At 39.2% G+C, this 13987-nt stretch overlaps 1 protein-coding gene across 8 annotated transcripts in view; it reads right to left on the bottom strand.

The window, feature by feature from the left end:
* Positions 1 to 13987, bottom strand: part of PKHD1 (PKHD1 ciliary IPT domain containing fibrocystin/polyductin) — a 617401-nt gene that overhangs the window by 544107 nt on the left and 59307 nt on the right. For all 8 annotated transcript variants that reach the window (XM_007516520.3, XM_060190048.1, XM_060190049.1 and 5 more), the window contains one exon: positions 3676 to 3814. In XM_007516520.3, the coding sequence (XP_007516582.1) occupies positions 3676 to 3814 (139 nt within the window). The remainder of the gene's footprint in view (positions 1 to 3675; positions 3815 to 13987) is intronic.

Here is a 13987-nt window from a genome sequence, read left to right as displayed (position 1 = left end):
GAATTGTTGTATGGAAAACTGAGAAATGTTACACATGTACAAACTACTATATTTTACTGTTGACTGTAAACTATTAATCCCCCAATAAACTATTAATCTCCCAATAAAGGTAAAAAAATCTAAAATTTTTGTATTTCCTACCCCCATCTGAGACTGAGTCAGTGCCTTACTCAATAGATGGTCTCCACTTAGCTTTTCCAACTGAGACACAGGCGACTTCAACTAGCTGAATTCTGGACCCTGTGTACAAACACACTGCCTGGATAATTTTACTTTGAATAGAAAAACAAATTGAGCGAATAAATGGTAACATTGTCCATCCACCCAAAAATCATACTTTAAGAAATGAAAAGGGCAGATTACAAATATAATATTCTATTTAATAAATTAACTTTGAATATAAATATCAGTATTAAAGGGGGGCAGAAGATAACTCACCTGGTGAAGCAAACACTCTCTCATGTATAAGGACATGAGTTCTAGTCCCTGCTCACCATATGTGAACACCATGAAAAAGAGAAGCTTCACAAGTGATAGAGAACTGCTATGATCTCTCTCTCTCTCTCTCTCTCTCTTTCTCTCTATGTATCTCTCTTGATATCTGTCACCCTCTATCTTGGAAAAAATTAACAGGATCAGTGAGAAGCAATGGAATCCTAAATATGTAAACCTCAACAAAGGTCTGACATCAAAAGAACAAAATAATATAATTTTTTAAAAGCATGTGTGTATGTATGTATTGCCTAGGAAAAAGAGGCTGCCAGAATATGAACTGATTGCCCCAGGTGGTGGCACACCAGATTGAATACACACATGTTCTAGTGTACAAGGACCCAGGTTCGAGCCCCCAGTTCCCACCTGCATGGCGAAAGCTTCACAAGTAGTAAAGCAGGGCTGCAGGTATATCTCTATCTCCCCTTCCCTCTTGATTTCTGACTGTCTCTATCCAATAAATAAATAAAGATTTTTTTAAACTTTAAAAAAAGAATATGAACCGATCTCTTAGTAGATCTCTGTGTAGATGGTTTATAAGTGATTTTTAATCTTCCATGTTTTTTGTATTTTCCAGAGTTTTAACAATGAACATAAATTATTCCTGTCAGTGATATTTAATAAATATATATCAATGTGCATATTTATGGTCAGACACAGGCATGAATATTCTAGGAGATGCCAATATGAAGGCTGTTCTGTCTTGGACCAGAAAATGCGAGGGGCTTGCGAAAGACTCAGAAAGGAATGTTGTCAGAAGTACCTGAAGTGTGGACCTGTTCAGATCTTAAATTAGCATCTACCATTTTATTTTTCTTTCTTTTCCTTTTTATTTTCCTAATTATTTTAAGGCAGATTGAGGAAAAATTGAGAGGGAAAAGGAAGAGAGAAAGAGAGAGAGAGGAGGAGCAAGGTGAGGCACACACACAGAGAGAGGGAGAGACCTGAAACACAGCTTCACTGCTTGTGAAGTTTCCCCTTTACAGGGAAACTTACAGGGGCTTTGGTCTTGAACCTGGGCCCTTGTGCACTGTAATATGTGCACTCAACTAGGTGTGCCACCACCTGGCCCCATGCATCTATCATTTCTTTTTTTTAATATATTTTTTAATATATATATATATATTTTATTTATTTTCCCTTTTGTTGCCCGTTTTTTATTGTTGTAGTTGTTGTTATTGATGTCATCATTGTTATATAGGACAGAGAGAAATGGAGATAGGAGGGGAAGACAGAGGGGGCGAGAAAGACAGACACCTGCAGACCTGCTTCACAGCCTGTGAAGGGACTCCACTGCAGGTGGGGAGCCAGAGGCTCCAACTGGGATCCTTCTGCTGGTCCTTGGGCTTTGCACCACGTGCATTTAACCCGCTGTGCTACCGCCCGACTCCCACATCTATCATTTCTAAGGCAGCATTTGGATCACAGGGCTCAGACTAGCTAAGGCTTGCTCTCCGCCATTCCAGGTTTAGTTTGTTTTAATGCAAGACCAGAGCCTTATGCCTGTGTGGTGCCACCACTCTGCAGTCTTCCCCAGGCCAACGTTTTTATTCTTCTATTTTAGAAAGAGAAAGGGAGAAAGAAGAAAAATGACATAGTACCACTACACTGGCCTTGGAGCTGGTATGCATGGAGTTCCCTTGTAATGCTGGAGCCCACAACCAAGGCCTCAGACACAGTAGTACATACTCTAACAAGTGAGTTATTGCCTGGCCCACAAAACTCTTTCATTCCTTCAGTCTACAGATTTTTTTTAAATCTTTTGTGCTCATAGGACCATAGATCAAAATCAAAAGAAGCAGAGCACAGATTCTACTTTCTATGCCTGCCTATAATAAATTATCACAGATACTGAGGACTCATCTTAAGACATGCTAGGAAAAAAAATGGGGGAGAAAGGGAATAAAAGTCAAGGCAAAGAATCTTAATTAGTCTACATCCTATCAGAGCTCCTAGTATAAAATGAGAACAGGTTAGAGTACACAAGTGTTCCAGGAGCTTGAACTAGCCGAATTCTTTTTTTATTAAAAGGAAAGACTAACAACAACAACAAAAAAAAAAAACAAAGATAAGAGGAGTACAACTCCACACAACCCCACCACCAGAACTCTGTATCCCATCCCCTCCCCTGGACCAGCCTACTTTGTAAATTGTGACTAGCAAGGTTAAGAAGCAATGACTATGGTGCTAGCACCATCTAGTGGTCATATCTTAAAATAGCTTTTTTGTTTGTTCTTGAAAATATTTCTTTTTACCTCAAAGGACTGCAATACAATTACTATCGGACAAATTGTGGGGACCCAGTATACAGTGACAGAGGAAGATTCTGGTTGTTTGTGGGAATGGTTTATAGGCACCTTCCATAATGAGATAAGAAGCTGTACTCATGAACTATCTTCTAAATCAATATTTGACCCCAATAAAGTAATTTCAGGGGAAAAAATTAATAAATAAAAGGTGTGGGGGGCAGTGTGGTAATTTAATCTTCTGGACAGTATAGAAATAAAACTGCTCTTTTTAACTTTTTTTTTTTCATTTCCAAAACATTACTCAGCTCTGGCTTACAGCACTGTAAGGAACTGAGATTAGGAGCCTCAAAGACTCAGGCATGAAAGTCTCTTGCATAACCATTAGGCTATCTCCCCAGACCAATAGATGTTTTTTTTCTCATTTTCTAGAAATTAGTTATCAAAATAAAGTCCCCAGACTAGATGAATCTCAGAATACCTAAGAATTCATTAGTAATGCAGACTCTCAGGTCCTGCCCCTCCTAAACCTATTGAAGTAGAGACTGAGGTTAGAGTAATTTGCATTTTAACAAGACCTTCTAATGAGTCAGATTGGGAACCACTGTTTACAAAGCAAATAAGTGGGGTCAGGCAGTGATGCACCTGGTTAAGTGCACACATTACAGTGCATAAAGGCCCAGGTCAAGCCTCTGGCCCCAACCAATAGGAGGAAAGCTTCATGAGTGGTGCAGCAGTGCTGCAGTTGTCTCTCTGACTATTTCTCTCTCCCCTCCTATTTCTCTTTGTCTCTATCCAATAATAAAAAAACATATTTAAAAAAAAAAAAAGAAGCAAATCAAGCTTCTCAAGATAAAAAAAAAAAACCTACTTCTGTATCCTCTATAGCCACATAACAATCCTAAGGAGGAATAAGTGGAAAAAGATGGCTCCTTACCTTATGGTGATAAGTGGAAGCTCCTGGCCACACCCTGAAAACCAGGCAGTCATGTTGTAGATTGGAGGGGATCCCACCACAGAGAGCAATTCCACCAGATTCCCACCTGGGCGAGCTGTTCCAGAATCAGCCTGAGAAACTAAAAACCAATAATCCAATTTCTATTAAGTAATTAATGCAGAAGACAGGCTATTTTGAAAATCCCAACTGGAGATCTGAAGCTGCATTTGAATGGTTGGTCTGATTTTCTGCACTGTAGCAGATAAGAGAAACAGATACCCAAGAGTAAAAGTAGTACAGTTAAGTGAACAGGAGTAGATAGGGAGGTGGGGGCTACAGAGCAGCAGCAGCTGTGTTTCTCTCCTCTCCTCTCCTGGGTCAACTAGGAATACCAAAGGAGATCATCTGGGAACTCAGCAAGGAAGGACTTCAGAAACTCACCAAATCACCTGTGAGTGCAAACACATGTGGTTTACAGACAAAGAGGAGCCTAGGGAGAGATTAAGTGGCTGGTGACAGTCTGGCAGTTTACCAGTTGAGACACCACCTCCAGTCTCTTTCACAAACAAAAAGACTGAAGAGAGGAGAAGACTCCCCTAAGACTCACCGAATGCAACTCTAAGTCTCCATAGCTACTGCCCTCAGAAGCTGAAGAAGTGGAGGGGAGGCCCTGTGCTGACACTAAGGGACAGAGAACTAACCAGGAAACTCAGGAGGAGATCTATACCTCTGTGGCATAGCAGTGGGGATGTGAGAGTCTCCAGCTCAGGGATTAAAATAAATTGAAACAACTGTCAATTTCCACAATGGTGAATCCTTTAATTACTCTACTTAGACACAAGTCAATCCAGGCAAGAGTGATCAGTAATTTGAAAAGTTAAAATTAAGAGGGACCTCATAACATACTATATAAAATGGTTAAACCAAGAAGAAGAAATATTGGAGAAATGAACCAGGAGAAGAGTCCAGCTAAAAGCCCCCCAAAGGGTGAAGCACAAAATAATGAGGTCAATATCCAAACACTAGTTAAGGAAATAATCACAGGAGTGAGTAAAGAGTTTGAAAGAAATTTCATCAGAAATGCAGAAACAACCAATGAGACCCTGGGAGAAAACACTAGTTATCTCAAGGTTATTAGAGAGTTGAAAGCTGAAATACCTGAGCTAAGAACAAAACTAGCTAAAACAGTATCAGAACAGGGTAACAAAATAGATGAGCTCCAGAAAACAGTAGAAGGGAGAGAGAATAAAATAAATGAGGCAGAAGACAGAATTAGGAAGGTCGAGGACGTATTAGTGAAAACTTAAAAAGAAGTAAGAGATCTCAAAAAGAGATTAAGAGATACTGAATACAACAACAGAGAGCTATGGGTTGACTTCAAAAGAAATAATATACAGATTATTGGCTTACCAGAGGAAGAAAGGAGGGAGGGGAAAAAAGCATACTTCAGGACATAATGGATGAGAACTTCTCTAGTCAAGATAATATCAAAGACATAAAGATTCAAGAAGCCCAAAGGGTCCCAAATGGAATTAACCCAGACTTAAAAACACCAAAACACATCATATTTAGAATGGAAAAGGATAAGGATAAAGAAAGGATCCTGAAGTCTACAAGAGAAAAACAAAGTGTCACCTAGAGAGGAAAACCTATAATATTAGCAGCAGATTTCTCCACACAAACACTACAGGCCAGAAGAGAATGGCAAGATACCTATCGAGTGCTCAATGAGAAAGGATTGCAGCCAAGACTACTGTATCCTGCTAGACTGTCCTTCAGACTAGACGGAGGCATAAAAAAACCTTCTCAGACAAGCAACAGTTGAAAGAATCAACTACCACTAAGCCTGCCCTGAAAGAAGTTCTGAAAGGTCTCCTATAAAAAGTCAGACCACCATAAATATGCCATCTATCAGAACACCCTAAAAATCTACAAGAATGGCGTTAAAATATCTTCAATCTTTGATATCAATAAATGTCAATGGCCTGGATTCACCTATTAAAAGGCACAAAGTAGAAAGATGAATCAGAAAACATAAACCAACAAACAATATGCTGTCTACAGGAAACCCACCTAACTCAACAAAACAAACATAGACTCAAAGTGAAAGGATGGAAAATTATCATACAAGGCAATGGCCCACAAAAAGGGGGCAGGAACAGCTATGATCATATCTGGCATGATATACTTTAAAATAAATAAAATTAAAAAATATAGGGATGAACATTACTAAATACTCAGAGGATCAGTCAATCAAGAGGACTTAATAATTATTAACATCTATGCACCCAATGAGAAGCCATCAAAATACATCAAACATCTACTGAAAGAGCTACAGCAATATATTAACAGCAACACAGTCAAAGTAAGGGACTTCAACACCCCACTCTCTCAACTTGACAGATCATCCAGACAGCAAATCAACAAAGAACTTAGGGAGCTAAATGAGGAGATAGATAAACTAGAACTATTGGACATTTTCAGAATTATTCATCTCAGGAAACTGGAATATACATTTTACTCAAGTCCACATGGGTCATTCTCAAGGATAGACCATATGTTTGGACACAAAGACAGCATCAGCAAATTCAAGAGCATTTAAATCATACCAAGCATCTTCTTAAACCACAGTAGAATTAAACTAACACTTAACAACCCATAATAGATTAGTAATAGTCCCAAACTGTGGAAGCTAAACAGTACACTACTTAACAACTACTGGGTCACAGAGGAAATCAAGGAAGAAATCAAAATGGTTCAAGAGTACAATGAAAATGAGGACACAAGCTATCAAAATATTAGGGACACAACTAAGGCAGTACTGAGAGGGAAGTTCATAACCATACAAGCACACATTAGGAAACAAGAAAATGCACAACTAAACAGCCTGATTACACATCTAAATGACTTAGAAGAAGAGCAAAGGAACCCTAAAGCAACCTGAAGGACAGAAAAAACTAAAGTTAGGGTAGAAATAAATAATATTGAAAATAAGAAAACCATACAAAAGATCAATGAAAGTAAATGTTAGTTCTTCAAAAGAGTGAACAAAATCAACAAACCGTTAGCCAGACTCACAAAACAAAAAAGGGAGAAGACTCAAATAAATTGGATACTAAATGAAAGAGGAGATATCACAACAGACATCTCAGAAATTCAACATACCATGCGAGGCTTTTATGAACAACTATATGCCACCAAGCTAGAGAACCTGGAAGAAATGGACGATTTCCTAGATACCTACCAACTTCCAAAATTAAATAAAGAGGAACTAGATAACATGAACAGGCCCATCACAGCTAATGAAATTGAAACAGTTATCAAAAACCTTCCCAAAAATAAAATTCCTGGACCAGATGGTTTTACAAATGAATTTTACAAAACCTTCAAAGAAGAACTAATACCTCTACTTTTAAAAGTCTTCCAGAAGATTGAAGACATTGGAATACTCCCTTCCAGCTTCTATGAAGCCAACATCACGCTGATACCAAAAGCAAATAGGGACACAACAAAAAATAAAACTACAAACCAATATCTCTGATGAACATAGATGCTAAAATATTGAACAAAATTCTAGTCAACTGGATACAACAGTATATTAAAAAGACTGTACATTATGACCAAGTGAGGTTTATCCCAGGCATGCAAGGTTAGTTTAACATACATAAATCAATCAACCTGATCCACCACATCAATAAAAGCAAGACCAAAAACCACATGGTCATGTCAATAGATGCAGAGAAAGTGTTTGACAAAATACAATATCCCTTTATGATCAAAGGACTACAAACAATGGGAATAGATGGAAAATTCCTCAAGAAAGTAGAGTCTATATATAGCAAATGTACAGCCAACATCATACTCAATGGTGAAAAACTGGAAGCATTTCCCCTCAGATCAGGTACTAGACAGGGCTGCCCACTATCACCATTACTATTCAACATAGTGTTGGAAGTTCTTGCCATAGCAATTAGGCAGGAGCAAGGAATTAAAGGCACACAGATTGGAAGAGAAGAAGTTAAACTCTCCCTATTTGCAGATGACATAATAGTACACATAGAAAAACCTAAGGAATCCAGCAAGAAGCTTTTGTAAATCATCAGGAAATACTGTAAGATATCAGACTACAAAATTAACATTCAAAAGTCAGTGGCATTTCTCTATGCAAACACTAAGTTAGAAGAACATGAAACCAGAAACTAGTTCCTTTTACTACAGCAACAAAAACAATAAAGTATCTAGGAATAAACCTAACCAAAGAAGTGAAAGACTTCCCACACCTATGGACATCTAATCTTGGATAAGGGGGCCCAAAGTATTAAATGGAGGAAGGAGGCTCTCTTCAATAAATGGTGCTGGTAAAACTGGATTGAAACATGAAGAAGAATGAAACTGAACCACCTTATCTCACCAGAAACAAAAGATAACTCCAAATGGATCAAGGACCTGGATGTTAAGACCAGAAACTATCAAATAGTTAGAAGAAAACATTGGTGGAACACTTTCCCACCTAAACCTCAAGGACATTTTGATGAAACAAACCCAACTGAAAGGAAAACTAAAGCAGAAACAAACCAGTGGGAATACATCAAATTGTAAAGCTTCTGCACAGCCAAAGAAACTATCACACAAACAAAGAGACCCCTCACAGAATGGGAGAAGATCTTCACATGCCATATATCAGACAAGAGATTAATCACCAAAATATACAAAGAGTTCAGCAAACATAGCAACAAAAAAGCAAATGACCCCATTCAAAAATGGGCAGAGGATATGAACAAAACATTCTCTACAGAGGAGATGCAAAAGGCTAACAAACATATGAAAAATTGCTCCAGATTGCTGATTGTCAGAGAAATGCAAATAAAGACAACATGGAGATACCACCTCACTCTTGTGAGAATCGCATACATCAAAAAGGACAGCAGCAACAAATGCTGGAGAGGCTGTGGGAACAGAAGAACACTTCTGCACTGCTGCTGGGAATATATTCTGGTCCAGCCTCTGTGAAGAGCAGTCTGGAGAACTTTCACAAGGCTAGACATGGACCTTCCATATGACTCAGTAATTACACTACTGGGGATATACCCCAAGCACTCCCTAACACCCAACCAAAAAGATATGTGCACACCTATGTTCATAGCAGCACAGTTCATAATAGCTAAAACTTGGAAGAAACCCAGGTGTCCAAGAACAGATGAGTGGCTGAGAAAGCTGTGATATATATACACAATGGCATACTATGCAGCAACTAAAAACAATGAACCCATTTTCTCTGACCCTTCTTGGATGGAGCTAGAAGGAATTATGTTAAGTGAGCTAAGTCAGAAAGATAAAGACGAGTATAGGATGATCCCACTCATAAACAGAAGTTGAGAAAGTAGAACAGAAAGGAAAATTCAAAGCAAGAGTTGACTAAATTTGGAGCAGGGCACCAAAGAAAAAACCCTGGGTGGAGGGTGAGGGTGAATTTTCTGCTTCATGGGGGGGGGGGGCCTGGGGGAAGGGATGGGACACAGTCTTTTGGTGGTGCTAATGGTGTTTATGTACACTCCTATCAATTTGTAGTCATATAAATAACTATTTAATTAATATGAGGGAAAAATTGATTGAATATCTCAAACTTTTTAAAGCACAGACTGAGTCTTTTTAATACGTAGGCTGAGTCTTTGATATGCTGACTCTCTTAAAAGCTTAGTCCAGGGAGAATAAAAGCAACTGGTGGCATAGCTATATGCAAATAATGTCAAAGGACATAAAATATGGTGAGGGTGTGTATGATACAGCAAATCCTAACAAAGGTATCTTCAAAGTTAACCCAATTGCCAAACAATGTGATTATTGCAATAATTATCTATTGTCTTCTTAAACCCTAAGACAACAGGAATCTCCTGCTTCGTATATAGAGCCTATGTTTCTTCCAATACTGGAACCTCTGGAGTGGGGCTCACTTTCCTGCATGCTTCTCTCAAGTCAGGCCAAATGATATTGCATCCTCCGATTCCAACCTAATCAATGCAACAAATACCATCTCAGCATGCTTCACCTCAGACTGTGTACAGAGACATCAGGCATGGATTGCCAAGCCTTCACCCTCATCACTTTGGCGAGACCTTTCCTTTCATGGTATTCTCTAATTACATTCCAGGAGGTTCACTTTTTAACAAAGTCCCAAAACCTAGATATAGGCCAGGTCCCATCAGATAGAGCATATGCCCACATGTATCCATAAGTTAGGGCAAAATATATACCTGAAAGCAAAAATACACAATAGTCTTTAGTGAGTCAGTATCAAGTTCATAATGAAACAGTGTCCACTTAGACTTAGATACCCTCTTCACCTACTTCCTATTACAGTTCTGTCATTCACTCCAAAGGTAACCTTAGCAAAGAAAGGACTGCAAAAGCTGAATAAAGGCAAGAGACTGGTATACTTTAACGATGACTCTTTAGTCACTATCATGCCATACTACCAGCTGGGGCCCTAATAGGGGAGTCCTGAGTATCCCAAACAGACTTGATGGGCCTAGACCTCAAATAAATCCCTCCTCCATTGTCTCTGGTCATCTCTATTAGGAACAACAAAAAAGACCCCTTTGTGGGCCTCCATAGGACCTTTCCCTAAACTTGGATCAATAAAGGTACAGAATGTTCTATCCCCTGAAGGGAGGATGGACAGACAACATACTCTGTGATACACCTGAGGAAGATGGGTCGATACTGGGGCAGCATGGAATGTTCCTACTCATCACCACAGAATGTTGGGATGCATTGGATCGACCTTCTCGTGGTGCATCCCGTGAGTACCCATTCATTGGGGAAACTGACGATCCTTCCTAGCCGACTGAATCCACATGGATCCCAGTCACTTTCAAAGCCAGCAACAAGCAGCTCCTGACAGCTTTCAACCTGACCTGTTGACTGGCTATGGAAGAAGGGCAAACGCTAGAAGAAGAACCACAGAATGTGAGCTCAGATCTAGAGGGATGTATAAGTAACATAGGCTCCTAAGCTAATTATGGGCCCTAGATCACATCAAATTGATGGGGTTTATAGTAATATTTATATCCTTTTCCCATATTAGGGAGCTATTCTATTCCCTGATCCAGCTTTCTGGTCCTTTTCCCAGCCATGACATCATCTCCCCAGATAATAATTAGGATTCACCTGCATGTCAGATTTCAGGCTCAGGCAAAAACAAACAAACACACAAAATAACACTAGCATAGCTACAGGTCCTTTGAAATATAACTAAAACATGCCTACTAGCTATCTACAAAAAGGAGGACCCCCCTCCCCAATGCTTTACCTGCACTATTCCAGCCTTTAGGTCCATCATTGTCCAACAGTTTGTTTGGCTTTGTATATTAACTCTCTTTTCAGCCACCAGGTTCCAGATGCTAGCAGGATGCGACCAGACTTCCCTAGACAGACAACCCCACCAATGTGCCTTGGAGCTCTGCTTCCCCAGTGCCCTTCCCCACTAGGGATAGAGAGAGACAGGATGGGAGTATGAATCAACCTGTCAACATCTATGTCCAGCAGGGAAGAAATTACAGAAGCCAGACTTTCAACTTTCTGCATCCCATAATGATCATACTCCCAGAGGGTTAAAGAGTAGGAAAGCTACCAGGGGAGGGGTTGGTATACGGAGGTCTGGCGGTGGGAATTGTGTGAAGCTGTATCCCTCTTATCCTATGATTTTGTCAATGTTTCCTTTTTATAAATAAAAATTTTTTAAAAGAAGTGAAAGACTTGTATACTGAAAATTATGAGTCACAACTCAAGGAAATTGAAAAAGACACAAAGAAGTAGAAAGATATCCCATGTTCATGGACTGGAAGAATTAACATCACCAAAATGAATATACTACCCAGAGCCATATACAAATTTAATGCTATCCCCATCAAGATCCCAACCACATTTTTTAGGAGAATAGAACAAAAGCTAGAAATGTTTATCTAGAACCAGAAAAGATCTAGAATTGCCAAAGCAATCTTGAGAAGAAAGAACAGAACTGAAGGAATCACACTCCCAGATCTCAAATTGTACTATAGGGCCATTGTCATCAAAACTGCTTGGTACTGGAAAATGAACAGACACACTCACCAGTGGAATAGAATTAAGATCCTGGAAGTAAGCCCCCATACCTATGGATATCTAATCTTTGACAAAGGTGCCCAGACTATTAAATGGGGAAAGCAGAGTCTCTTCAACAAATGGTGTTGGATTAAATGGGTTGAAACATGCAGAAGAATGTAACTTAACCACTATATTTCACAAAATACAAAAGTAAATTCCAAGTGGATCAAGGACTTGAATGTTAGACCAGAAATTATCAGATACTTAGAGGAAAATATTGGCAGAACTCTTTTCTGCATAAATTTTAAAGACATCTTCAGTGAAATGAATTCAATTACAAAGAAGACTAAGGCAAGTATGAACCTATGGGACTACATTAGCTTCTGCACAGTGAAAGAAACCACTACCCGAACCAAGAGACCCCACAGAATGGGAGAAGATCTTTACATGCCATACACCTGACAAGAGGCTAATAACCAAAATATAAAAAGAGCTTGCCAAACTCAATAACAAGAAAACAAATAACCCCATCCAAATATGAGGGGAGGGCATGGACAGAATATTCACCACAGAAGAGATCCAAAAGGCCAAGAAACACATGAAAAAATGCTCCAAGTCTTTGATTCTCAGAGAAATGCAAATAAAGACAGCAAAGAGATACCACTTCACTCCTGTAAGAATGTCATACAACAGAAAAGGTAGCAGCACCAAATGCTGGAGAGGTTGTGGGGTCAAAGGAACCCTCCTGCACTGCTGGTGGGAATGTCAATTGGTCCAACCTCTGTGGAGAACAGTCTGGAGAACTCTCAGAAGGCTAGAAGTGGACCTACCCTATGATCCTGCAATTCCTCTCCTGGGGATATATCCTAAGGAACCCAACACACCCATCCAAAAAGATCTGTTCTTAGCAGCACAATTTGTAATAGCCAAAACCTGGAAGCAACCCAGGTGTCCAACAACAGATGAGTGGCTGAGCAAATTGTGGTATATATACACAATGGAATACTACTCAGCTATTAAAAATGGTGACTTCACTGTTTTCAGCCAATCTTGGATGGACCTTGAAAAATTCATGTTAAGTGAAATAAGTCAGAAACAGAAGGATGTATATGGGATGATCTCACTCTCAGGCAGAAGTTGAAAAACAAGATCAGATGAGAAAACATAAGGTGAACCTGAACTGGAATTGGCATACTGCACCAAAGTAAAGGACTCTGGGGCAGGTGGGGGGGGACAGAATACAGGTCCAAAAAGGATACCAGAAGACCTAGTGGGGGGTTTATTGTTATGTGAGAAACTGGGAAATGTTATGAATGTACAAACTATTGTATCTACTGTCAAATGTAAAACATTAATACCCCAATAAAGAAATTTTTTAAAAAAAGAAACTCCCAACTAGAGATGTTAAGTCACTTAGTTCTCATCACAAATTCATATCAAAGATTCCTGCCTACTCCCACAAAGAACAAAGGAAGAGGGCCAGGAATACGCATATCTGGTGTCATACAAAAAGGAAAATGCAAGGCCATGAGTTAAACAGATAAGAACTAACTCTATAGCAAAGAATTAATCCCAAGCAGTCAAGTATCACTCTGCATGTCCTTGGAGAATATATAAGCAGGGACCAGGTTGTGGACCTGGTTGTGGACCTGGTTACAATGCACAAGGACCTGGGTTCAGACTCTAGTCCCTACCTGCAGAGGGAAAGCATTGCACTTGGTGAAGCAGTGCTACGGGTATCTCCCTCTCTATCTTACTCTACCCTCTCAATTTTTGGCTGTCTCTATCCAATATATAAAGATAATAATTAAAAAATTAAAACACTTAATAAAGAGAGACAATATATAAGCATCATCTATTTCAATATGAGCCACCACCTTTTTTTCCATTCCTTCCCAAGCTCCCTGAAAACTCCAAGATTGTACAACTGACTCTGTAGGAATACTAAGCACACAAGACATTTCACTGCTTATTCACAATGTGGAGTTGGTACTTGTACATAAACAATGATAGCTTTACAGCAGATCACAGTTTAAATCTAGATTGTCTTCTTCTATTGCATAACCATTTCGCTAGTCACAACACAGCATCTCTAATATATTCCCTTCTTTATAAAGTGGGGATCATGGCATGTCAACTGGCATGGCAGGAAAAGTTAGTCACACAGCAGATTCAAAACCACTAGCACAATATATTTTAATATCTTTTTCCCCTCCTATAAAACACTATG

The sequence above is a fragment of the Erinaceus europaeus genome, chromosome 4 (assembly GCF_950295315.1).
Source record: "Erinaceus europaeus chromosome 4, mEriEur2.1, whole genome shotgun sequence".
NCBI classification, from domain to species: Eukaryota; Metazoa; Chordata; class Mammalia; order Eulipotyphla; family Erinaceidae; genus Erinaceus; species Erinaceus europaeus.
The sequence above is the reverse complement of the archived record's forward strand: the minus strand, read 5'-3'. Positions and strand labels throughout refer to the sequence as shown.